This window comes from Cloeon dipterum, chromosome 1 (genome assembly GCF_949628265.1).
Source record: "Cloeon dipterum chromosome 1, ieCloDipt1.1, whole genome shotgun sequence".
NCBI lineage: Eukaryota > Metazoa > Arthropoda > Insecta > Ephemeroptera > Baetidae > Cloeon > Cloeon dipterum.
Window position 1 is genome coordinate 903,191 of NC_088786.1, and position 26,149 is coordinate 929,339.

At 41.3% G+C, this 26,149-nt stretch overlaps 5 protein-coding genes and 1 non-coding gene across 12 annotated transcripts; 4 read left to right on the plus strand and 2 right to left on the minus strand.

Annotated features, from left to right (window-relative positions):
• The first annotated feature begins 1,214 nt into the window (after positions 1 to 1,214).
• Positions 1,215 to 5,623, plus strand: LOC135943986 (uncharacterized). Its single transcript, XM_065490662.1, has 4 exons — positions 1,215 to 1,537; positions 1,980 to 2,192; positions 3,888 to 4,030; positions 5,197 to 5,623. Exons 1-4 carry the CDS (start codon positions 1,463 to 1,465, stop codon positions 5,276 to 5,278), a joined length of 513 nt encoding a protein of 170 aa, XP_065346734.1. The 5' UTR covers positions 1,215 to 1,462; the 3' UTR covers positions 5,279 to 5,623.
• A 1,432-nt stretch (positions 5,624 to 7,055) lies between these two features.
• LOC135943962 (glyoxylate reductase/hydroxypyruvate reductase-like) lies at positions 7,056 to 9,744 on the minus strand. The gene is made up of 8 exons (XM_065490631.1): positions 9,605 to 9,744; positions 8,847 to 8,942; positions 8,656 to 8,789; positions 8,406 to 8,595; positions 7,749 to 7,915; positions 7,514 to 7,678; positions 7,322 to 7,447; positions 7,056 to 7,261 (listed from the first exon to the last, which is right to left on the minus strand). Exons 2-8 carry the CDS (start codon positions 8,924 to 8,926, stop codon positions 7,146 to 7,148), a joined length of 978 nt encoding a protein of 325 aa, XP_065346703.1. The 5' UTR covers positions 8,927 to 8,942; positions 9,605 to 9,744; the 3' UTR covers positions 7,056 to 7,145.
• On the plus strand, positions 9,253 to 16,977 carry GAPcenA (GTPase activating protein and centrosome-associated). 7 transcript variants are annotated; one of them, XM_065490534.1, is made up of 11 exons: positions 9,253 to 9,705; positions 11,723 to 11,804; positions 12,098 to 12,265; positions 12,699 to 12,922; positions 12,992 to 13,177; positions 13,313 to 13,979; positions 14,034 to 14,383; positions 14,636 to 15,022; positions 15,088 to 15,519; positions 15,578 to 15,745; positions 16,540 to 16,977. In XM_065490534.1, exons 1-11 carry the CDS (start codon positions 9,523 to 9,525, stop codon positions 16,702 to 16,704), a joined length of 3,012 nt encoding a protein of 1,003 aa, XP_065346606.1. In that variant the 5' UTR covers positions 9,253 to 9,522; the 3' UTR covers positions 16,705 to 16,977. The 7 variants fall into 7 exon arrangements, with proteins under 7 accessions (XP_065346606.1, XP_065346613.1, XP_065346621.1 ...); XM_065490541.1 differs by having other exon boundaries at positions 13,313 to 13,967; XM_065490549.1 differs by having other exon boundaries at positions 12,726 to 12,922.
• On the minus strand, positions 16,956 to 19,669 carry LOC135943997 (poly [ADP-ribose] polymerase-like). The gene is made up of 12 exons (XM_065490672.1): positions 19,522 to 19,669; positions 19,314 to 19,448; positions 19,089 to 19,230; positions 18,741 to 18,982; positions 18,481 to 18,686; positions 18,253 to 18,418; positions 18,113 to 18,195; positions 17,920 to 18,045; positions 17,761 to 17,859; positions 17,385 to 17,533; positions 17,168 to 17,325; positions 16,956 to 17,113 (listed from the first exon to the last, which is right to left on the minus strand). The coding sequence occupies exons 2-12, from the start codon at positions 19,431 to 19,433 to the stop codon at positions 17,054 to 17,056; spliced, it is 1,551 nt and encodes a 516-aa protein (XP_065346744.1). The 5' UTR covers positions 19,434 to 19,448; positions 19,522 to 19,669; the 3' UTR covers positions 16,956 to 17,053.
• A 403-nt stretch (positions 19,670 to 20,072) lies between these two features.
• Parp (Poly-(ADP-ribose) polymerase) lies at positions 20,073 to 25,256 on the plus strand. Its single transcript, XM_065490523.1, has 10 exons — positions 20,073 to 20,310; positions 20,743 to 20,917; positions 20,975 to 21,314; positions 21,367 to 21,636; positions 21,816 to 21,935; positions 21,993 to 22,255; positions 22,314 to 22,468; positions 22,877 to 22,946; positions 23,112 to 23,863; positions 24,343 to 25,256. The coding sequence occupies exons 1-10, from the start codon at positions 20,197 to 20,199 to the stop codon at positions 25,108 to 25,110; spliced, it is 3,027 nt and encodes a 1,008-aa protein (XP_065346595.1). The 5' UTR covers positions 20,073 to 20,196; the 3' UTR covers positions 25,111 to 25,256.
• LOC135934894 (small Cajal body-specific RNA 8) lies at positions 22,492 to 22,623 on the plus strand. Its single transcript, XR_010574154.1, has one exon. It is a non-coding gene; the product is annotated as a small Cajal body-specific RNA 8 (non-coding RNA).
• Positions 25,257 to 26,149: the final 893 nt, after the last annotated feature.

Sequence of the window (26,149 nt, forward strand, 5' to 3'; positions counted from 1 at the left end):
TTGCTTTTAGAAAGACAATTTTTAAAATGGATCGACTGGCAAATTGGGAAGAGGGAAAATTGTAAAAAAATTGCAAATTTCATTTGATTTCCGAGTTTTAAAGAAGAGATCACTGCTAAGACGTGAGCAATTGTTAAAAGCAATTCTTTTGAAATAGAAAAGTTGTATAATTATGTCAGTCAATATTTTTAATTTAAGAGGCTTTTATATCCGTAGAAAGTCCAGAATTTGAAATTCATTGAACGTCCATTCTGCGAAAGCTGCAAATGATGGAAAATTTGATTTCCCTTTAGACCCAAAAAATCTTTTATCAAACATCTGTTAATTGTTATAAAATGAATACAGTTTATTATTAATTTGATCTTGCAGGACTATAAAAGTCTGGATAGCATCTTCCGGGCAATTTCCGATGGAAAGCAAAATAACGTGCAAATATATAAATAAAACATCCAATCCATGGGGAGATATTCGCGAATATCCTGGGGCAGCCGCATTGGATATAGAATGGCTCAAATAATAACACCTTTTTGAATTTTTTTTCTTCTATTATTTAGCGTTAGTTTGTCTACTTGACTGGGTGCTTGGTTTAGAAGTTAACTTAATAAGATTATTTATTCCTCTAGTGTTAACCTTAAGGTAAAATAATTCCGAGAGCATACTTAAATATTTTTTGGTTTAAGCTTTTTCTTCTATTTTATTTTTAATATCTATAATTGGTATTTTATATCAACAAGATGACGTTTATTTTAGTCTTAGAGGGTCTTATTTAGTATTCTAGTGAACGATATTTTAACTGTTTAACTTTATTTACAAAAGCAAGATCAAAAAATTTGACAGACCTTTTTTGAAAAGCTGAATTTCCTAAATATCGTTGAGCTATGTTCAATATAATTAAAATTGTTGAGCTAGTTGGGATGTAAGTGATGGCAGCATGGGAAACGCGCGAAATGATTTATTTTTTATAAAAAGAGGAACTGAAATTTGAATTCTATTTCACCTTTTTTATAGAATTGAAAGTGTTTATCATATTTAGCCTCTAAATTAAAATACATATATATAATTTTGTTCAAACGCTTTCAAAACATGAGCAGGCGAATTTATTTTTGCGGTCGCAGCTTTCGCACAGGCCTATAAAATTGCCGTTAGTTGTTATTAATTGGTATTTTGCAGTTGTTCTCTTTTGTTGGGGCAAAGTAATATAATTATACAGAGACACGTAACAACAGATGCAATAGCCGTGTTTTGAGACAAACTGTATAAGTTTGGCTCGCGGGCAACGAGATTGGAAAAGGCGTGTTGCGCTGAATGGGGTCGGCGCGGCGGTTTCAGTGAAAGTGCTCTCTCTCGAGAGATCTATTCTGCACTTTGCTGCGTGTGTGTGGATGTGGAGCTAAATTGGCCTGACTCGACTCGAGCAGTCGACGTCTTGCCCGCATCGAGTCCAAGTCGCTGCAACTCCGTGATGAACAAAGCCGTCTTTTTGGCCGTCCTCCTCGTCGCCGTCTACCTGACGCACGACAATGACGCCAGGGTTGTGGTCAGTATTCTAAAACCACCGCAATTTCACATGCTAACAAAATTGACTTATTTTTTAATTTGTTTGCATTTTGCCGTAATGCGAACTGAACTAAAAAAAATATTGTTTTCAATAAAAAAACAAGACAAAGCAATTTCATTTTTTTTTAATAATTGAATCGAGACAAAGCGTGAACCAACGCTGCTCAAAATTACTAATTGGATTCCGCGCGTTTTCTCTTTCCTTTCATATATTTATAAAAGGAAGATCTGTGTTTGATGCTCTCTAAATTAAAAATTCAAAAAAGCATAACGAGCGAAATATTTTCTCACTTTTTAACTAAAACCAGATTCACTCATTCATTTAATTTCAATTTTGATATTTTTTGCTTGTTTTGATAATGCAAATAACAGTCGCCTATAAATGAAATTATAAAATTTGGATTGTTTTCTTCTTTTTGCAGAAGAAGGACCGCGCCCGTCGCGGCGTAGTGGCCATCGGCCCTTTGGCCGTGGTGCAGAAGCGCAGAGACCGCGACGAGCAAGACCTGTCCAAGGTGCCGGGCGTGCCAGGGGTCGACTACCCTTTGTTCCGCTCCGTTCCGCCCACGCACTTTGACTGCAACGCTGTTCCCGCGCGACCCGGCATGTACGCCAACGTCGAGACCGGCTGCCAGGTTCGCTCAATCGCGTTCATTTTAACTCTCAGCCCGCATGATTATAATTCCTGTGTAGCGAGCGATAGTCTCACAATCAGTGGCAGGGCCAGAAGTAGAGAAAGGCGAGATCTCGTTAATTGCCAGAAAAATGAAAAGTGGCCGAGCTAGTTTGGAATGACCGCAAGCGGGCGGGCGCGCTCACTCACGTGTTTCCTATACAAGGTCGTGTCGTTGCTCAATTTTTTGTCGTCGTTCAATTCATTTTTTCCTCAGGGTACACACAAATTTTGCCGTAATTAAAATGGCGCATTTATTGTTCTGTTTACATTTAAATCAAAATAAATTCCTCGTGAGAGTATATTTTTGGTCAGAAGTATCAATTTTCGAAATTGAGACAAAACGGGTACCTGAAAAAAAGATTTGACCATCTTTAGAATAAAATGGTCAAAAACTCACATCCCTGATGCTGCGCGTCAAACTTGAGAGATGAATTGAATTTATACTTCCCTTTGAATTTGCTCGACAGAGTGGCTGTTAAAAATTCAGCAACCTCTCACGCGAAATAACAAACGCAGCCTCTCTCGTGGGAATAACTGCAATAAAATAATTTTCTGGCCACGCAGTGAAAGTACGCAGCTGAAACCTTCACTCTCGCGTCGTGTGTCGTTGAAACAAAATAATCGTGCGAGCAGAATCGTATTGTCCTATAAAATAATATCTTTCTTTCGCTATGATTGATATGCAGCTGCATGGTTATTGTTCTTGTCCTTTCGCGCTGGGTTGACGTCGTTTTGTCTGCTTTTTCTGTGTCAGCCAGATGTCCGTTCGATCGCAGCCTCAGGGCACACCTGGATTGGCTGTCGATGTCGAGCGAGCCGATTACGAAACCGCCGGCCGTAATCGAATATACCAGAGCACTGGAATAAAATATTATTCGAAACAATTAACTAGCTCATTTAACGCCGATAAAAAACGAAATGTTCGATTTAAGCTGAAAATTGATCCAACTTAAATGTTGTAGAAAAACCGAAGATTAAAATAGAGAAGGGGTAAATTTGCTAGAAAAATTTTCGTGTATTTTTTTATTAAATATTAACTGTGCTAAATAATAGCTTCAAATATATGTTAAATCTTTTGGAAGAGAAATGAATCGCACCTGAAAAGTGAACGATTTGTTTTTGAGATTTATCCAAGAGCTAGACGAACAAAGAGTTTCATTTGCATAATGGAAATCGTGCTCATTTGAGAAAAATAGTCCCAATCCTTTTTTTAAAAAAAAATATTTGCTCGCTCACGGGATTTTCGAGGAATAAAAACCAAATAAAATGGCTCATCGCAATAGAAAGCAAAATAAATAGAAATATATCGCAGAGAGGTGATCACGGTGCTTGACTTCAACTTGTATTTCCTCTCTAGCGGCGTAGCTGCAACAATCGCAGTGGTTTTTGCGCAACCTTTATGCTTTTGCTGAAAGCGTGACCCTGCGCCGCGCGCTCGTCAAGACTAATCCCGCCGAGCGAGTGAGCTATCTAGAGAATATATTTTCTGATAATATTACCCCACTCGCGGCTGATAATTAACTCCGACCGCATGGGTTGTTTTTCGGCCAAATAATTAACTGCGCTTGAATTAGGTTGTGAGTTAGCTGCGTTCGCGCGCGCGTTCTTGGACCAATTATGAGAATGTGCGTGGCCCTTGCTTGCCGTGTTTTAGGCGTACCACGTTTGCCATGACGGCCGCGAAGGTCACCAAGGCGCCGCTTTCCTCTGCCCCAACGGAACGATATTCAGCCAGAAGGAATTTACCTGCGACCACTGGTACAACGTTGACTGCCAAAGCTCCCCATCTTACTACAGGTGAATTATTTATTATAAATATTTTACAATCATTTTATCCGTTGAAATTTTTTCTACTATCGTTGCCCATTTTCCCACTCTTTGTCGCTTATTAAATTCCTTTCTCTATGTATTTAATTAATTTTTTTAAATCTGTCCTTTCGGCTACAAGCAACACGACGTTTACTATTGCACAAAATCTAATGATTATTTTTATTTGTTATTGTTCTGAAAAAATTTGCTATTCTTGAATATTTAAAAAAGACTGACGATCGAGTTGTACATTTTTTAAACGTTGTGAGTGATACTTTTAAATTTTCAAACCTTCCGGGTTTTTAAGCCGAAACGAAGGAATGAATTTTTTTTACTATCCGATAAAAAATTCCTCATTTCATTTTAAGCAGGAAATTGCAAAATAGAGGTTATGTAATGGTTTGAGAGAGTGTTCTATAACATGAACCCGCGACTTTCAAGCAAAAATTCAGATATAGGGGGAACCTAAATATTGAAAACAAACCATTTTTCAAAGCAGCATTTTGGGCACGTCTTGAAATTTGTGTAGTCTTTTGCTCTAACAATTCAAAATTACAAATGTTTTGAAAATTTGAGTTTTTCTTTTATTACTGTCAAAAATTTCAGCAAAAACTCCTTAAAATTCACTTAAAAACGGACTAAATTCAGAAAGCTGATTAAATTTCCAGTTTTTCCCCTTGGAGCAAATTTTTCTCAAATTTACTGTTTTCGCACAAAATTCGTTTGTAAAAATTTCAGCTGGCTGTTAGAGAACTTTTAAAAAAAATTCGGGGAAACTCAAAATACCCAAAATTAAGTTAATTCATTCAAGAATCATCTCAGAAAAAAATATCTTTTTAGTTTCAATAATTTCTATGATTTTCAGAGGCAAACTCAGACCCTTATGGCGTATAATACAAAGATTTTTTTTATTGAATTTTAAGGACAGATTCATTGTTTACCATATGCAAAGCGATAATTACAAATTTTTCTGACAGTGAAAACATAATTAAAATGTTAAGTTGCGCGCCGGCCGCCTTCTGTAATTTTCAGTATTTTCTATTTAATTTTGTAACTGTACACGATCCTCAGAGCCAAATTCGATGTGTGTTAAAGGATTTGCAGGGAAATTCACTATCATTCCTCTTTAACGTGTGTCTGTTTGATGTTCTCAGCCTGAACCTGGACCCCGCCAAGAACCCGTACTTCGAGAGGGCGCACAAGGAAGCCGCCGCGGCCGCGCTGGTGCATTTCTAAGCGTCGAAGCGGCAGTAGCAGCAGGCGATGGGGGGCCCTCTGCCCCCAGGGCTGCCGCCCACGCTGGACACGTTCAAGAATGTGGCTCTGATCGCCGGACTGGACGTGTCTCTCTTCCACCTCGGCCTCGAGTTCATGCTGGCGCTCGCTCTGGGCCAGCTCTTTGTTGAGTTGTCCATTTTCGTGCACAACCACTTCATCCAAGATTGCCTTCAGCATGAGTCATTACTATAAACAGCGGCGGCAGCCACCATCATTCATCAAAAATTTCAAAGAATTAGTATTTATTATTTCCTCTGTCATGATCAATAAACATTTACTCTGTAAATAAATGTTACGCGTGAATAGTATTTCTTAATGCGTTTGTGGCCCAAAGTAGAGAGAGAGGTTGTGTGTGTCATCAGCGTAATGAATTCCAACAAGCATATATGTTGACGGAAACTGCAGGGTTTTGAAGGAGTGCCTCTGGTGCGACGTAAATTTCTAAAGCAAGAACACCTCTCGGTCAATTTAGAGTTGGATGATAGTGATTTTTTTATTTAAAAAACAGATGAAATTACATGTTAAGTTAACCCTAACCGATCTATTTTTTCCATGCCCCTAATCTAATTTTTCAAATTTTACTGGTTACTTTTTTTAGCAAATGAAATAAATTGCTTCCAGGATGAGAAAATTTATGAAAAAATTAATAGAGAGGAGAAAAAAATAGTGCTTTTGAGTCTTGAAAGTTTTTTTTGCAGATTTTCGAAAGGGGTCTGTGTTTGGCTTCATTAAAATTCACCAGTTCATAGCAGCGATAAATGCTGCCTAAATTCAGAAAGCTGATTAAATTTCCAGTTTTTCCCCACTCAGCAAAATTTTCTCAAATTTATTATTTTCGCAAAAAATTTGACTGAAAATTTCAGCTGGCTGTTAAATCACCTTTAAAATTTGTTTGGGTAAAACCAAAATACCAAAATATAAGTTAATTTATTCTAGAATCATCTCAGAAAAAATATCTTGTTTAAGAATTTGGCGAGGAAATCCGCTATATCATTCCTCTTTAACAACCTGCTTCTATAATCCAAAAGCGCTGACCACAACCAATATAATAATAATGCACCAGAGTATTCTCAAATTGTGACAGAAAAATCGGCAAATATGCTGATCCAAAATTCCAAAAGCTTTTTTGTAAAAAAAATTGCGAGCACATTAAAAAAATGAATTTCTTTCAGATCAGGAACAAAAAATTATATTCAATTTCAATTTGTTTGTTAGTGTACAACAGTTAGCTAACTTTTCCACAGTAGCTTTACGCCCAGACTTTTTACTATAATCGCAGTTAGGCTGCTTTTCGACTTAAAGGGCACTTCCAATTCCACGCACAGTACACTATGCTTCCTCAAAAATGTATCCACTACATCGAAAGACTTGTTTTTATGATCTGAGAGCTGCACATAACGATATCAATTACACTAGAGCCATTTTTAGATGTGTACGTGCTTTGTAAGGGGATTTTATTTACTAATTGTAGGCTATTTAGCAGATAATAAATTCGTGGATCAATTCCCCTTTGCCTTTAACAATGCGACAATTAAAATCGCCTGCAAAAACTACGGACTCTGGATTTGTAATAATAAAGGAAAAGGTCTCAGTGAGCTCGTCCCGAAAAATTCTATCTTTGGACATAGTTATATTGATTACTAAATTCCAGACGCAGAATGTTTAAAAATTCAAAAATAGGAAAAAATCATCTAATTAAATTTTTTAGGTAGTGTATTCATTAAGAAAAATTCAATTTCTCCGAATTAATTAATACTATTTGTTGGTGTCTACAATGAAGCACATTTTTGTGTGAATTCAATCCTCGTCAAGGAATACGCAAATATTACAAAGGGGCAGGCATCTGTTTTCCGTCGAGAGCTGCCAAGATGTTGTCGACAGCAAGCATGGCCATGTCGCCTCGCGTTTTCTCCGTGGCGCTCCCCAAATGAGGAGCAAGTACTGTGTTAATTTTGATTAATGTTTTGAGCATCAATTAAATTTGCAAGATGGGTTATTCACCGCAGTTTTTCAGTTTGGTCAAAGGATGATCGGCGGGCAACGGCTCAGGACTCATCACGTCTAGAGCGGCTCCCCAGATTTTGCCATTTTGCAGCGCACTCACCAGAGCCTCCTGGTCAATGATGTCTGCGTGGGGTTGCGATTAATCGATTATATGTGACCAAAAAGACGGATAAAATTAATTTTTGATACCTCCTCTAGCGATGTTTACGAGGATCGCACTTTCTTTCATCTTGGCAAAGGCTTGGGCGTTGAACAGGAATTTTGATTCTGGCGTCAGTGGACAAGAGACAATTACAAAATCGCTCTGTTGAAGAAGCTCGTCAAAGGACACGAAAGTGCCTCCCAACTTGTCCCCTGCGTCAAGTTTTTTTTTCGTTTATTTTAATAAATTGCAAGAGTTGAAAAACAAATAAAATAATAGTACCTTCTGGTTTTCTGTTGTGGCCGGTGTAGATGAATTTGCCAATTTCGAAAGGCAAGAGGCGCTTCACTATGGAGAGACCGATATTGCCGAGGCCAACAACGCCAACGGTGGAGCCTCTTATGTCCTTGCCCAGAAGCCACTGAGGACGCACAGCTTCCCACCGCCCCCTGACGCATCAAAATTAACAAATGTGGATGTACATTTTTTTACCATTTTTCGAAATGTTCAAGTTTTTAGATTTTTTAATTTCAATGAATTCTAAATTTCGCGGGGGCCAAATTCATGGCGTCCGGTAGAGTGTGGCGCGAAAAATGGTCACGTGAAAATGCGCGAAAAGAAGCAAGTTTTCGTGTCAATGTTGTGACATAATTTGCATTACTAATTGTGTCTTTTGGATCGCAAAAACAAACTCTTGCTTGACACTCTCGTACGGGAATCCAAAGAGAGCTCATCTTGGATCTGCGCAGTGCGAACCAATTTTATCGCACATCTGGTGTAGAGAGGCCCGGATTTTCTTCAGACCATAAAATCAAAAAGTCTAATTTGCTTAGTATTTTGCGGCAATTCTTTTGCAAGATTTCTTTTTAAAAAAAATGTTTGATATGACTAATTTAAATTTCACGGCGCTACAAATTTAATAAAAGGAGATAACCTTACTCCAGAATGCTGTTTCGGCCTTCAGGAACGCGTCTGGCTATTTCGAGGAGGAGGCAGAGAGCGATTTCCGCGACAGCAGCATCGAGGACGCCGGGCGTGTTTCCGACTTTGATTCCCCTGCTCTTGGCCTCCGCGACTTCGATGTTGTCGTAACCAACTGCCATGGTGGCCACAACTTTCAGCTTTGGACCTAAGTAAGCAACAAAATTGAATTTCCACACATCACAAAAAAAGCTAAATGTTCACGCACCAGCCAGATCCAAAACCTCTTTGTCCATGCGATGCTTGGACAGCCACAAAATTCCATCAAGGTCTGGAGTGACTCTGCTCAGAATTTGGTCGCGTGTCGAATATGGCACCTCAGGACAGACGACCAACTCGCACCTGACAAGTAATTTAAAATCAATATGTCTTGTTTAAATATTCAAGCGCAACACGCACCTCTGCATCAACTTTTTTATGGCAAATGCAGGTATTTCTGGATGGGTTACCAGGATTTTAAAAGGTTTAGACAGAGCCATAACTCTTTTTGTTTCCCTGAAACGAGACATAGTTAGATTTTTTCAAAGAAGTGTGTCATGTGTTACGGTTAAGAATTTTCGTAGGCTGTTTAAAAATTTCTGAAGATATAAATTACGAGTTTAGAGCGATTTAAACGGTTTTCGTCTACAAGGCTATTTTAAGTTTCAAAATCACAAAATTCGTGCTCCATTTGATGCGTAAATGAGAATTGGCCGCGCGGTTTTACACGTATTAAAAACTTCCCGAAGCATTTCCCGCCAAAAGGCGCGTGACTGATGCAGCTGTCACTAGAGGGCAGTGCGTGCGTTAAAATTGCGACAGCTGACTGAGTCCTGGCTACTATATTATTGAGTCGTGCTTGGCATTAAAATTCTCCGCGATAAACTTATGTGGGACAATTTGACAGCTCGGGATTTCACAATTCGGCTGACAATTCCGTGAGTGAGGGGCGAGTGCGTCAAGAGAGTCGGAGAAAGCGGACGGCAGGCGGACGGCACAGGACACAGGACCGGAGAGAGGATGGCCAAGGCGATTGGGCGGTGCTCGCAGCCGCTCATGTCCACCTTTGCCTCTGCGTGAGAGCCCAGGGCAAACTATGGACCAGGACAGGTCGAGCGTCAAGTCGAACGACTCGGGGGGCGGATTTGAGTTCGTGCAGAGCTCGCGCGAGGACCAACCAGAGCTGAAGATTGCCAACAACGGAGACCTGGAGGAGCTCAAACTGAGCCTCAGCGAAGTGCTCAAGGAGGAGAGGACCATGGAGGAGCAGGGGAAGCGGGTGAGCAATTTTTCCGTTTTATCGGGGACTCGAGTCGAGTGTGTTTGTCTGTCTGTGTCGGTCTGTCTGACACGTTTTGGTTATCTCCATCTCCACTCCACCAGCTGCGCACTGTCTTTTTTTAAGTTAACAATAAGCTGCATGGATTTTCCTCAATTAGATTATCGCAAGGTTTGGATATATATTCATATTGCACTCATTTTTTTCAGTGTATTAGTTGTTGCGGCTCCTTGCTAATGTCTAATATATGTTGTTTGGTTTTTTAATTTGGAAACTCTTGGATTTGTCGCTTTAATACAGGGTTCCGAAAAACCCGGGTTTTTTACATTTTGCCCGACCCACCTGGGTTTTATTGGGGGGTAATATGGTGTTTTTGGGTGTTTTCAAATTTGCTATTCACTGCATTTTTTTCAAGAAACGAAGAAATTTAATCCTCATGCTCCGGGACTTGCCAATTTTTCTATGTGCAAAAATGCAGCACTACCTTTTTAGCGTTAAAAAAACAGCCAAAAACGATTTTTTTCCAGCATTTTTTTTATTGATACTAATAATATTGAGTAAGATAGTGGGTTTTTATTGGGTTTTTTTAGCCTTGTTAAACCCGATAAAACCCGGGTGGGTTTTATCCGGGGTGGGGAAAATTCGGAACCCTGCTTTAATATAGTTTTAAATTGTGTCGAATTAAGAAATAATATCAGTAGGCAAAATGTTCGTTTTGATGGAGTTTGCAAGTTTCAAATTTTAAAAATCCTATGCCAATTTTCGTAAAATCATGAGTCCACTACTTGAAATTTTTAAAGTGTCCGGAAATGTACCTGAATTTTCGTATCTGCCTAGGATTAGGAAAATTGCGCGTAGCATTTTATTGGTTAATTATAATTTTTTTCAAACTAAAACTGGTCATATAGCTCCGTTTTGGTTTCTTTAAAAATACCTAAAAATCAATGAATGAATTTTCAGATTTCCAATTCACCAGTTGCATCAATCCTAAGTGTTCGAAGCCGCCAACAGATGGCGCCACCGTAGACTTTCGCTTTTAAGGCACTTCCGCTGCAATTTCAGACTAAATCTAGCTACTGTGCATTCTTCAATTAATTTGATAATTTTTGACGTGCTGAAAACCAAAATCGGTTCACCCAATCGCCGTAGAATCGTGAAAAACTATTTTTTGAAATAAAAAAATCTTTTCCAACGTTTCTACGGCGAATGGCTGAACCGATTTTGGTTTTCAGCATGTCAAAAAAAAGCAAATTAATTAAAAAAAGCAAAATAGCTAGTTTGAGTCTGAAATCGCAGCGGAAATGCCTTAAAACCGCTTAAAACAAAATTTTTAAGAAAGTCTGTGGTTGCGCCGTCTGTTGGCGCCTTTAATAACTAAGAGTTTATGCAACTGGTCAATTCAATATTTCTTTTTTTTTCGAAAAAATTAGTACACGACCTAGAGCGTCCATCGGGATTATTTTTTTGTCCGGAGCTCTCCTTTTATCAAAAAGCTCTGTTTATTTGTTTTTTACTTTATGGCAAATATAATTAAAAAGTTACAAAGCCCGGAAAATTTGAATTTACCTCGGAATTTAAAAAATGACCCACTGATCGATTTTTCTATAAACTAAATTGAGCCAGAACTGTATTTTTAATCGATTTTGAAATTTGCTTTCCATGTTTTCGTAACATAGTAAAACGTCGCTTCCGGTGAGTTTCCTTGTTAGAGGGGAAATTAACACAGTGACGTCAGAAAATTGTATTTCTGTCGGTTACATATATTAATTTTCTCCCATTCGAAATTGATGTAATTGAGAAAAATAGAAATAAAGGAGAATGAACCACTTTTATTTATTTAAGTTAGTTCTTGTTTTAAATTTCATGTAGCTAGATAAACTGTTGCAATTTCGTGCGCACATCGTAGTTTGAATAATTGTAGCGATCAATTAATTTTCCTCTCCTACTCTCTGGCTTTGAGCTTCACGCTGCTTTGGTTAACCTACAGTGTGTTTTTCCTATTTTTCTAATGTACCAGGTTGGCGCTAGTAAATTCTACATTGCCTCTCCACAGGAAGGAAAGGAGTCGGACATCGTTTTCGAGACACCCACTTTTGATGGTATGTTTAAAAAATTATTTATTTATTTATTTATTGAACAAACAATAAACATTAAAACAATCAATCTCAGCCTAGCTAAAAAAAATATGTCGATTGGGAGCTGTTTAAAAACCACATTTATGATCGTTTTTAGATGTAGACATATTTTTTTTCTTGGTTCTGCAGCCTGAGTAAGAAAAATCTGGTTTAAATGGGCAACGTCAAAAATGTGGCGCCATGAGTATATAGGCAGCGACTCTGCAATGATATAACTTGATAAGCACTTTTAAAATATTTATTCTGCGTGTATGTAGGCCACGATGACGGCGCCGTTTTCAACCAAATCTCGTATCTGGGAGCCGCCAACATCAACGCGCCAAAAAGCGAGGCCGAAATCCACAGGAACATGGCCATTTTGAACCGTGAGCAGGGACAGGACCAGTGCATCAGGGTCAGCGTCAAAATTCCCAGTTGCTCGTCAGGTACTTCACTCGCGTTAACGCGTGGCAACGTATTTTTTTTTCATTATTATCGAATTTGACACGTTTTAAAAGGAACCAATTGCCGGGAGCGGTCTTTCGGATTTTTGTTACGCGTCCAGTCATGACAGTAAATTTAGAAAATCTTGCATTATCAGCGTCACGAATCCAAATTCAACCCTATATACAGTTTTCACTGATAAACTGATAAAGTTTTGTTTTTTACAGCCTTGACAGGATATTTTTAATTTTAGCCACCACTAATAAATAATACGCAAGTCCTTATCGCAATGTATTGAAAAAAGAAGCTTTAAAAAACAAAAATTAGTATATTGGCGTTTAGGATTCGAGTCAATTTTGAGCTTTTTTTATTTGATTTCAGCCGCGCATCAATGGATTGTTTTTTGATTGCGTGTATACCTCTGTTTTTACTTAGAAAATACAATGATATGTTATCGGTCAGCAGGAAGCGTGGTGCTAATCGACGCGGCGACAATGCAGATAATAACCTCGTATGAAGTGCAGCGCATTCTGTTCTACGCACACGGAATCGCCGACTCGGACGAGGCAGCGTGCTTCGCCTTCACTTGGTCCCACGGCAATTCGCAAGAGTCTGCCATCTTCCAGTGCCATGTTTTCAGATGCGACATTCCGGAAGCTGTGAGTCACAATTTTATTGATTTTAAAAACCGCACCACCATTTTCGATAATAAATTTTGTTCGACCAAGGTGCGGCAAGTGTCTGCCTGCTTTGCAAAAGCATTCATGCGCTCGCCGCCGAAGCCTCAACCGTCCTTGATGTGTGATGAAAGCCAGGGTGATCTCAAGCCGTCGTCCCTGCAATCCCCTGTCTCCACAATGTCCGAATTGTTCATCTTTGAGCTCACCATGGATATCAAGGAGGAGGACTCAAAGGTATTCACTGGCACGGCTCGGAATGCCAGGGAAATTAGAGACTTAAACAATTGAGTTAAGATTTGTAAACGTCGTCGTGTTGCTGCTCGTGCAGAAATATTTAAAAAACCAAAATTATCGACTATTTCTCTGCAGGGAGGCTATTACGTGGTGCCGAAAGACCGGTCGCAGTTCAAGCTTCGCGCAAACACCGAGAAGCAGTTGTGTTTTAGCGTGCACCAAGTGTCGTCGGTGCACCAGCGCATCCTGCACATCGAAAGGTGTTTCGGGGTGCTCGTGTGTCCGGGACGGAACGTGCGGCACGCGGACATGCGCCTCCTGGAAATGTTGTCGATGGGCAACGACCCCGGGAGCAACAAGTACATCATCACGGGGCAGTGGGACTCGAGCGATCCCGCACTCGAATCGCTCAACCTGGTCGAAGAGCCGTCGTCCGCCAACAAAAGCTACGTCACCGTGGCCATCGACCTGGTGATCCGAGGCATCCAGGAGCCGGTGCGCCTGCAGCTCGAGACCAAAGTCAAGGTCTACCCGAAAAACGAGCGCTTTTGGAATCTGAGCAAACGCCAGCTGGTTCAGCAGTTTTATTTGAATTTGAAGGAACTGGCCGCCTCCGACACGAACGAGCCGCAATTCGAAGTGATCTCGGTGGACACCTCTGGTGAAATAGACAGGACCAACAAAAGTTTGGGCATCACCTTGTCTGGACTGATGAGTTTGCAGCTTGTCGACCCGATTTTGTCGCCGAAAGAGGAAAAGGAGGACGACTTTCGGGACGACGAGTTGTCAGGTATCAAGGATTGCAAGTTTTGAACGATCCAAAATCAGTCTCACTTAATAAAATAATCTGACGCAGATAACGACGAGCCGATGCTGAGTGGAACCGGCAACGTGTCAAAAGACTGCAGTGCGGCGCTTTTGGAGCAGTGGTCGGAAGCACTGACCAAGTGGACGCAGACTGGAACGAGGCCTAAGCAATTGACGCACCTGGTTTACCAGGGCATTCCGGACGCCCTTCGAGCCGAAATCTGGCAGAGGCTGGCCGGCCACAGCGAGGACGTCATGGACAAATACCGCGTGCTGATCACCAAGGAGAGCAGTTGCGAGTCGGTCATCCAGAGGGACATCAACCGCACCTTTCCGGCGCACGACTTTTTCAAGAAGGCCGGCGGACTCGGCCAAGACTCGCTTTTTAGACTTTCCAAGGTAACAATCGCTTTCCTCTCAAATCCAGCGTTATGATTTTTATTGCGAATTGATTGGGTGACTTATTTTCTTTTTCATTTAATTACAAAATATTTAAAAATAAATATTAAATGTGATGACAAACCATAGGGAAACATGAACTAGGAGGCAAAATTTAAAAATAAAAAACCCATTTGAAATGAAAAAATGTTACAATTAATTATTGAAAAAATAAACGAGGTATGTGCAAATAATTTGAATGAATTTTGACAGGCGTACGCTGTGTACGACGAAGAGGTGGGCTACTGCCAGGGTCTGAGCTTTCTGGCGGCGGCGCTGTTGCTGCACATGCCGGAGGAGCAGGCGTTCTGCGTGCTGGTGCAAATCATGTACCACTACAAGCTGCGCGACCTGTTCAAAGACGGATTCGAGAACCTGAACATGCGCCTGTACCAGCTGGGCCGGCTGCTAGAGGACCAGGTGCAGGACCTGTGGCAGCACTTTCAGGAAAAGGGGGTCGAGGAGCACATGTATGGCTCGCAGTGGTTTCTCACTCTCTTCACCGCTAAGTTTCCTCTCCACTTGGTCTTTCACATTCTCGACGTGTTCCTTCTCCTCGGAACCGACACTCTGTTTCTGGTTGCACTCGCTTTGCTCACGGTTGGTCGCTCGCCAATTTTGCTAATTTCCTTCTCATTTGCTAATCGAATCGAATATATTCGCAGTCGAGCAAGAAAGACCTGCTGCAGCTGGACTTTGAAGGCGTGCTCAAGTACTTCAGGGTGAACCTGCCCAAGAAGTACCGCACCCCCAAAGCCTCTGCTCAGCTGATGAAAAAGGCGTGCAGTTTGAACGTGAAGAAACTGCACAAGTACGAGAAGGAGTACCTGACCCTGAAGAACGCGCAGGACAAAGCCGACCTGTACGGCAACGAGTTCGAGCGGCTCAAGAACGAGCTGCAATTCTCCGAGGAGGACAGGGAGCGTCTCAGGACCGAGGTCACGCAGGTCAAAGAGATGATCCAAAGGGAGGTGCAACGAGCCAACGACGAGAGGCAGAGAAACGAGGTCATCATCTCCGATTACAAAAAGATCTGCTCGCAACTCAGTCAGCGGCTCGAGGAGCAAGTGCAAGCTGGCAAGATTCTGGAATCTCAGGTGCTAACTGTTCAATAAATAAAAATAAAAAATTATTAAACAATGCGTGTGATTGCAGGAGAGGGTTTGCCCAAAATGCAAAGGAATCTCGGAAAACTCGTGGGTGGACCCGCTGAGTGCAGACGCCGATCCCAGACTGGCACAAGCGCTGCAGAGGGTGCGAGAGCTCGAGCTGGAACTCGCACAGACTAAACTGGAGCATGTGGAGGCGGAGTGCAGGAATCAGGTACTATTTTTTAGTTTAGATCATCTGCAATTTTCTGTAATTTTCATTGGCCAGAATTAAATGTAATTTATCCGTGGGAAGCCGCTAGGGTGCTGAGGAACGAGACTTTTGGCGCATTATCTCTTTTTAGCGCCCTCAATGAATCGAATTAGCTCTTGACTCGGCCGCTCAGCGTAAATTAAATTTGAATTATTCCATTATATCGAGGGCTACCCTGACACCAATTATCGATTTCCTACCTGACCGCAGGGGTGACCCCCAGCATTTTCCGACGGTAAAAATTGAACTGCTCTAAAAAAACGCACCACCCTGATAATTTGAGTAATTTTTGGCCTCTTAAGAACTGTCTTTTTCGTTAACGCCAAAAGACCCATTTCTCTAGATTTCAACCCGATTTTCCGAAAAAAACCTTCAAGCAAACCATGTTAATTTAACCCACCTCTTTACCACCCTAAAAACATGCAAAAACGCCCTCTTGAGAAAGTGTTACCACAAATAAACGGAAGTACATTTATCGAGAAATTACTTTATCTTGATTTTTAGTTATGAAAGTGTCCGCTGCTAAAATGTAGAGACCAAATTTGTACTTCTTTTCTGGAAAGATGAAATTTTCACACAAAAAGCAGCTATAAATAAAATTTAAACTTTTCACCACACGATGGATCTTTTGATGTCCTAAACAACAAAGAGACCGTCCTATTAAGCGTTTTAATTTTGGGCCAAATACAAATAATTTTGCTGTGTGGAGAAAAATGTTTTAGCGGATCAGTCTAATTAAGGATGTCTTTTGACAGGACCTAATCCACCAGCTGAATGCAGTCAGCTCAGAGCTGCAGGCCAGCAAAAGCTCGTGGCTCAACAAGACGCTGTCGTCGTTCAAGGAGGCGGCAAAGAAAGAGGGAGCTAGCCTACCTGCGAGGAGGGAGTCGAAAGACGGCATGGTCAGAGACGCCGCCTAAACTATCTAATTATATATTCTTATCAACTCACAAAATGCCCTCGAGCAGAAATAATAATAATTGTCGTTTAGGCATTGCTTTTACATGTTATCAACAGTAACACTACTTATTGTACTTGTATCAAATCGGAACGAGGGATCAACTTCCCCGTGTAATGTTTCCCTCCATGCTTACTCACTAGTCACTGACTGAGGGCTATTCAATCACAAAAATTCATAGGGTTAGTGCCATGGTCAAAATAAAGATAGCTCTACTTTTTGTATTAAAACACAATCATCCTGTTTATTCCTCAACTCCGTATAAATTGCTGACGTAGCGCCAAAATTGGCAACTGCAGTCTTGATAGTCTTTACCACCAGTTGCGCCCCCACGGGCCGTACTTTTCATTCAAAAAGCAGTCTCCGATGTCCTGTTTAATAAAATGAGTTAAAACTGCGCGCAACTCTCACGTAGGCATACTCACATAGATCCACTGCGCAGCCATGTCGTGTCGCCGCAGCAGATCCTTCAGTCTGGCTGTGCCGACGTGCTCCAAAAATTCTTCGCCCACAATCGGAGTGCTGAACTGCTCTATGTAGTTGAACCGATTTTTGTTGTTCTCCTGGAAAGCCTTGATGCTTGCTGCGACCAAAAAATTAGACCATCAGTAGGAAATAAAAGAAAAAAACAAACAAGACTACCTTGATTGGTGATGACCGCCTTGGTCCTGCCGTTGATAAATGTGACAACGCGTCCCCCCAGCTGCTTGATCCTTTCCTTGGCGTGCGCCACGCCGATCACAACGAATTCTTGTCCGTTCAGAGGGCCTTTCGGCAATAAAACCTTTTCTCTGAAAGTTGGGCGAAAATAATTACTTGAACGTTAAATATTTTTAAATATCTTGACGGTGAAAAGTACAAATTCAAAAGGTCAGATTTTTTCCGTTTGGACCCGTCAGAGAATGAAATCATCTCACTATTAAATGAAAATCAAACTTGAAGATCAATTTTTAAATTTTACAAACTAAAAACAATGAATGAACAAAAGTATTCAAAGAATGGAAAATAAAAAGCATACCTGGGAACAAACTCGGGTGCATTGATGTTGAGCCCTGTAGTTGGCATCTGGTTTTCAGTCTCTGTGGATTTTTCTTGCACGGTGAACTTGTAGGTATTGCTGGAAATTTTGGATCGTATCCGGAAGTGAGCCAAAAATTATTCAAAGCAAACGACTTACAAGAAGTCAAACTCGTCTCTCAGCGGCTTCGGGATTTTCAGCTCGGTGCGAGGCGGCTCCAGGCTCTCGTATGTGCAGTTTTCGCCGTCTTTCGTGTTAAAGCACTTGTACAGGTTGGTCACAGTCCTTGATTTAAGAGATTCTATTAATTTATAATCTGGCCGCAGGATGGATTCAAACGTGGCTGGCTTACTTGTTAACGTTGCCTTTGCTTTTGCACTCTGGGCAGCTGACGACCACTCCATGTTTGGCAGCAGCAATCAAAAGGTCCAGCAGCTACGTCGAGTGTCAGACAGTTAATTCAAAATTATTTCGATTCAAAATTAAATTTACAGCGCTTTTCTTGGCCTTTGCAGGAATTTCCTGCTTGTTGTGCTTGAGGATACGCTCGTAGTCTTTCACTGTTAGCCCTGCCAGCAGGGTCTTCAACTTCTGCAAGCGGTGAGAAGCAATCTTCTGAATTTTCCACTGGCTTGCTCCTTGCGCAATCATCATTTCCCTGGTTGGATAATTCTCGCATGTTTAAAAAACGTTAAAAAAGCTATTTAAAAAGAAAAGTACGTTGTAATTTCAGGCAGCAGTTGCGCCAGTTCCTTTTGGTCCTGGGCCTTCAAGGCGAAGAAACCAGGCAGGCAGTCAGCGCCGTCCCAGAACTCGAAGAAGTCTCTGTTTGAAGCAAAACACTGCACGTGATACCAGCGAGGGATCCCGTTCAGAGCGTTGCCTTTGTTCGACGTGTAGTCCATTCTAGCGATCCTAACAATACTCTGATACACAATTAATTTCAATAATAATTAAACATTTTCATTATTTTGCTTCACCTTGGTGATTTTCTCATGGCAAGAGCAACAAGTGGACCGCTCGGACAGCGAATAGTCGATCATGAATTTTGATTTGTCGCCCACAATTTTGGTATTTCTCCTCGCAGGTTTCGCCTTTACTGCATTTTCCTTTCCTCCATCCTCACTGCTTGCATCTACGTCTGTTTCAGAATTGTCCTCGGTCCCCTCGTCCTCATCAGCACCACTACCATCCTGAGAGGATTTCTTCGCCGCCGCCACTTCTTTGCCTTTCCCAGGGCCCTTTTTTCCAGGCTTCTTCATCTTATTCTCTCCTGAGAAAAATTCATGTTAATATTTTTTACTGCCTAGAAGAGCTGAAAGATTCACCTTCAGTCTCATGATTTGTGCCAATATTTGCTCGGACGTAAGTTTGGTCTTCAGCTCTCAGTTTGTTAAAATTTAAAATGTCACTTGTACTGCCAGGTTTGTGCCGCTTAAAGAAGCAATCCTTGTGAAACCAGTAGGAGAGCTGCAATGAGAGAGAAGAATATGCATGTAAGGAACACCAGAAATTTTTGCTTGAGAATAAAATAATGTATTAATATTTCTAACCTGAGTGCAAATTCCAAGCCGAAGCAGCCTGTTCTCTATCAAAGCATTGCAGCCTCTGCATTTCGACCTTCCACTTTTTGCGTACTCGGCGCAGTAAGGACGATGTACATTGTCTGTCATGTCCAACAACTAAAACTATATACCAACATTAAAAGATTTATAGATAATTGAAAAACGCCGAAATTATTACACAAACTTGCATACATACCTCTCTTCGCTTCACATTTAGAATAACGGCTGCAGGCTGCATCAAAATCTTCGCGGCATTGAGATAGAATAAGTTGAAATGGGTTCGAGTTACCGCCGAACTAGAAAATCTCCGCTAAATACAAAACCTATTTGATACTCATGATGTTGTTGACTTTTCGCGGGTTGCTGGAGTTCAATGTTCCGCACTAAACTAATCGTCTACTGTCTCATGTTCATGCCACAAATCACACCGTTAGCTGCTAAACCAATCAGATCATTGCGTTCGGCACGTTAACTTCAAAACTGCAGGATCAGCAACAGTAGATAACAACATTGACCAAATTTTCTTATTTAAATAAACCGAAACTTTTGAGATAATTTTCATTTTACTTTATTTATTTTTATTTGGGATTTTAATGTGAAGCTATTATGCTCTGCTCGCGAATAGTTTCTAATTTCAAACTATCATCCAAATAGTTTGGTTGGCAGCATTGGCATTCCGCACCGGCCTCTTATCCCTGTTGCCATCAGGTTCCCACTGACCCACTCTTTTGACTTTTGACTACTACACAACACACACCACCACGATTGGGCGGGAACGAAAACATTCGTTCGTGATACCGCTCTGTCAATTTTATCGAAAATCCCTGATTAAAGGAACTGAATCAACCCTTGCGTATGCGAATCTGCTGAAATGGACGACGATCTGCCTTATAAGGTTGAATACTCCAAGAGCAGTCGCGCTAGCTGTCGTCTATGTCGCGAAAAAATCGATGCCGGCGTGATGCGCCTTGCTGTCATGATGCAGGTAACCAAAACCTTCTTTCGTTCCGTCGCTTTACATTTGTTTCAATCACGACTCTTCATTGATCTAAGGCGATTTTTGCCTGCGTTATGTTTTGTTGCTGTTAATTGTGATTGATATTGAGGTGGCAAAATGTTTTGTCACTCTCGACTGCTCTCAAAGGGGCCATCTTTGTATCGAGTTAGGGCATGACCATACACGTACGTTTGGGAATCGGTGCGTTGTCAAACGGAATGGAGCAAAATTCCAGACAAATAGAAACCAAAGCCTTGTCCAGGGGACAGTACACTGCCACGAATCCTTTGGAAACTATGTACGTATTTATGTCATCCATTAATTTATTAATAAATCGACATAATCCCTGAATACCTGGAAATAATTTTTTGGTTATATTTTAAAGTTGTCTGCTAATCAAAGATTTATATGTATTTTTAGTCGTCCACCTTTGATGGGAAGATGCCCTTCTGGTTCCACAGAGACTGCTTTTTCAAAAAACACAAGCCAAAAGCGTTGGGAGACATCGCTAAATTGGACTCCCTCCGGAGTGAAGATCTTGCATTTGTCAAAGAAAGACTTGCAGCTTCAAATGGGAGCACAGACAGCCCTGCAGGTTCGTTTCGATAGATTACTTACAAGTCAAACAACAAGTAATAATTTGAATTGTTAGGTGGATCCAAAAAGAAAGGCAAAACCGCTGAAAAGCGCAAAAGCAGCGGCAAGAAGGCTCTGCCAGATTTCAAGTGCGAGTACGCAGCGTCCAGCCGAGCCGTGTGCATTGGCTGCGAGCAGAAGATCATCAAAGACGAAATCAGAATCGCCAAAATGGACTACGAAAGTGAGAAGGCGATGCGTTTCGGCGGCATTCCGCGCTGGCACCACGTCGACTGCTTCGTTCAGACCCGCGCGCAGAACGAGTTCTGGGGCTCTGTTGAGGACATACCTGGATTCAAGACTCTCAAAACGGAGGACAGGCATGAACTGAAGAAGAAAATGCCTCCAATGAAACCGTAAGATTTGCGTGGTTTTTAATTTTGCAAATTAAAATTTGTGTAATTATAGTGTCAAAAAGGAAGCGGAAGGAGAGCCACCAAGCAAAAAGGCAAAGTCCGAGTTCAGTGAGGAGCAAATGAAGGAGCAGAACAAACGGATCTTCAAGCTCAGGGACAACCTCGAGACCCTGAAGACAAAAAACCTGCAGGACCTGCTCGAGTACAACAAGCAACAGATTCCTTCAGGAAGAGAGCGCCTACTCGATCTGCTTTCAGACGTCATGACCTTTGGAGCCCTGAAGAAGTGCCCTGATTGCCAAAATGGAAACCTCTATTACAGGTGAAACGTCGAGTTCAATATTTTCCCAACAATTTAACTTGATTTTAAATTTTTCAAGCTAGGGAACACACAAATTTTTGCCTAGAGATGTGAATTAGAATTTATTTTTTCTTATTGGCAAAATTTGAGTCTAGTTTTTATTTCGTGAGTTTGTTAAAAATGGATTTGAACCTTTGCAGGAACAACACATACCATTGTTCGGCTGAGACTGAGTGGTCCAAGTGCACTTACAAAACAAAGGAGCCTGAAAGAACTGAGTTCAAAGTTCCAGCAGCTTTCAAGGAAGACATTTCCTTCCTGTAAATCTAAACTCGAATTAATGTTGCTCTTGACTTCATGTTTTAATTTCAAATTAGAACGAATTACAAATCGAAGGTGGGCAAGCGTCTGATTCAGGAGTTTGAGAGGTCTGGTTCTGGGTCCGCGATTGCTTCTGCTTCAAGCAGTGGTCCAGCTGTTGTGCGGCCGAAGCCGCCCTTGGACCGCATGGAGTTTGTGCTGCACAGCAGCCTGTGCAAGGGCGAGGAGAAGGAGAATCTGAAAAAGCAGATTATCCGCTTGGGGGCCAAGAGCGCGTCCAAGGTGTCCGAGAAAACCATGGCTGTAATTGCCTCCGAAGGTGACAACTTCCTCTCACATATACAATTTGTATTTGGCTAAATTTCTGTATCATCTAGCGCTGCTGAAAAAGGGTGGCAAGCAAATTGACGACGCTAAAAATCTTGGTATCCAAGTAGTGCCAGCCGCATTCTTTGACACTGTTGTCAATAACATAAAAGGAAATATTGCTGATCTTGTGACCAAGATGTCCATTTGTGACTGGGGAAATGACGTGAGTATAATATAAATCATTATCGGGAGCTATGATACGCAAAGAGTTGCAAAGATTCAACTCCTTTGCCACTAAAGCTCCCTAAATTAAATTGAACTCTGATGACTTTGGCACCAGGAAGGAACTGGCCAGAGACAGATACGGTTCAGACAATTCTACATACTCTTATTTTCGTGTGTGCAGTACCCACTCATAATTAGAGCTGTGGTAATTGACTACTTTTTCTGTGCTTCTGCCAAGCGTTGCAGAACCTTAAAATCTTTTCTGTTGCTCATAATCTTGTGAATTGCAAAAATCGTCTCAAACTGATTAAATTAATGAAGGAAAAACGTTAATCAACAAGCCCGTAACATTTTGAATAAATACAGCCCTGTGTGTTCGGTTTAAATTTATCTTAGATTTTTTTAGCCAAATCAGAGGGTGCCACCAGAGGAGACTGAAGAAGAGAAGGCTCTGAAATCTAAGAAGAAAAGTGGAAGTAAGTTTTTCTGTCTTAAAATTTCCCTTTTTTATGTAATCAACCAATTGCAATCCTAAAACTTCACATAAATCTTTCAAAACAATGTAATCGAGTTCTCCAAAACCCGCATTTTTGTTTTTCAAAACAAAAGCTTTTTAATACGAATTTTCACCCTCTCTTCAGGCGACCGGTTTGCCAGTCACGGCTCGAGCAAAATCAAAGTGCAAATGAAGAATGGCGCGTACGTGGACCCCGAGTCGGGACTGGAGTCGAAGGGACGCGTGTATCGCGACGGCAGCGACCTGTACACGGCCATCCTGAGCAACAGCGACCTGGCCAGCGGCAAGAACTCTTACTACAAGCTGCAAATCGTCGAGTCTGACAAGCGCAACAAGTGGTGGCTGTTCAAGTCGTGGGGCCGCATCGGCACCTCTGTCGGCAAGACGAAGCTGGAGGAGTACAACGACGTCCAGATCGCCATCACCGACTTCGAGGACACGTTCCACGAGAAAACCGGCAACGAGTGGGAGCGCAGGGCCAGCTTCCAGAAGCGGCCTGGAAAGTACTTCATGCAGGACATCGACTACGGACAGGGGCAGCAGGACAACCTGATCAAGCTGGAGGACGGAGGAGTTCCCTCCAAGTTGCAGCCGCAGGTGCAGCAGCTGATGAAGCTACTCTTCAACGTACAGGCCATGAAGGAGACTCTACTCGAGTTTGAGCTCGACCTGGAAAAAATGCCGCTCGGCAAACTGACCCAGAAGCAGCTGCGAGCGGCCTACTCGGAGCTGGCCAAACTGCAGGAATCCGCCCACGGAGACAAGAAAATGAGCCAAACCGACTTGATCGCCATCAGCAACAAGTTCTACACCATGATCCCCCACAGCGCTGGACTCGACTCTCTACCTTTGCTCGACAGTGAGGAGCTTATTAAGGTGCGTAATTGTTTAAACATATTTTTTAGGTTCTTTCAAAAATTATTTTTAATCTAGTACCGAATAAAGACTTTTTTTATTTTGTCTATTTCTTTGCACATAATTGTTGGTGTCAAAAGAAACGCTCAAAACATTTTTCGCCTCGGCCTCCCACATTGTGGTTTTTTTTAATTGCAATTTTTATACGAATTAGATGAAATTTGGGAAACTTTTGGAAATTCTGACAAAATTATCATTTTTTGCGCTTGACGTTATAATAAACAACATAGCTTCTCTGCTTCTCTCTCAATTTATTTGAAAATTTATTTCATCCAAGCAACTAAGCAATTTTTTATTGATTTTAAATTTAAAATTCCTATGTAGCGTAATTGTGTAAAAATTTAAATGATGATAAAACAATCACAATCATCACGGTTGAACAAAAAATTGCATATTGATTCAACATTTTACCATCAATAATTTATATAACCTATTTTCAGAGCAAGTTGGCGATGCTGGACTCGCTGATGGAGCTGGAGGTGGCTTACAGCTTGATGAAGGTCAAGGAGGAAGACCAGGACAAGGAGGCTCATCCGTTGGACTTGCAATACTCGAAACTGAAAACAAACATCTCCGTTCTGGAGCGCGACTCGCCAGAATTCAACCACCTGGAAACGTACGTGAAGAATACCCACGCCGAGACACACAACCAGTATTCGCTGGACATTGAAGAGATATTCAAGGTGGAGCGCCACGACGAGAGGAAGAGGAGCAAGGTGCTCGACAAGTGGAAGAACCGGCACCTCCTGTGGCACGGCTCCAGAATCACCAATTTCCCTGGCATCTTGTCTCAGGGTTTGAGAATCGCTCCTCCGGAAGCCCCTGTGACTGGCTACATGTTCGGAAAGGGCATCTACTTCGCGGACATGGTGTCCAAGTCTGCCAACTACTGCTGCACCTCCAAGACCAACCCTCACGGCCTGCTCCTGCTGTGCGACGTCGCCCTGGGCAACGTCACCGAGCGCACCAACGCCGACTACATCGAGAAGCTGCCCAAGACCTTCCACAGCGTCAAGGGTGTGGGAAAAACACAGCCTGACCCATCGCAGGTGGTCGAGCTACCGCACGGCACCAAGATTCCTCTGGGCAAGCCGGCCAACGCCCCTGTCAACAACACTTCACTGCTCTACAACGAGTACATCGTGTACGACCAGTCGCAGGTCAAGATCGAGTACTTGCTCAAGATGAAGTTCAATTACAAGTATTAAAATGCAAAGCATTCCTAATTATTGTCAACCGCTTTACAGGCATACTTTTCATTTTTGTTCATCTGCATATTATGTAGTTCGATGTTACCTTGATTTGTCTCGAATTTTTCTTCCCCGAGAATAAACATAATAAAATACTGAAGGTATCCCTTTATTTTATTTACTGCAACACAGCAGAAGCAGGTTAATAATTAAAATGTGGAATGTTAGTGACATTTTTTAATTTAAAAAAATCATGTAAAGTTAACCCTAATCGACCTATTTTTTCCTTGTCCTTCAGATCAAAAGTGCCCTAAAATCCATTTTTGGTTACGCCCTCTTTTTCGAGCCAAGGAAATTAATTGCTTCCGGGATGAAAAAAATTATGAAAATGAGAAGATAAAAATAGCACTTTTCAGTTTTTTTTTTTTTTTCAAAAACTAGATTTTCGAAATGGGTCTGTGATTGGCCTGATTAAAATTCACCAGTTCAAATTAGCATAAAAAGCTGCCAATATTCAGAGAGCTGATAAAATTTCCAGATTTGTCCCCACTCAGCTAAATTTTCTCAAAACATTCGTCTGAAAATTTCAACTAGCTCCTGTCTAGAAAATTTTGGCTGTGTGGGGGAAAAACTGGAAATTTAATCAGCTTTCTGAATTTAGTCAGTATTTGACGCTACTATGAACTGGTGAATTTAGTTATGTGCCAACCACAAACCCCTTTCAAAAATTTGAAAACTTAAACAAGACTCAAAAGCACTATTTTTTATCTTCTCACTACATATTAAATTTTCATAATTTTTCTCTCACCCTGGAAGCAATTAATTTTGGTCCTCAAAAAAGAGGAAATTTCGAAAAAATTTGATTTTGGGGCATTTTTGGTCGGAGTACAAGGAAAAATAGGTCGGTTAGGGTTAACTTCAAATGAAATATCAATTTTTAAAAAAAAAATCAATAACATTCCACTTTAAATTCTGGATGATTTGGTCGGTCACTGACTTTGTAGCCAAATTAGATTATTTAAATCGCTTGGAAATATTGGTTTCGCAGAGATCGTCT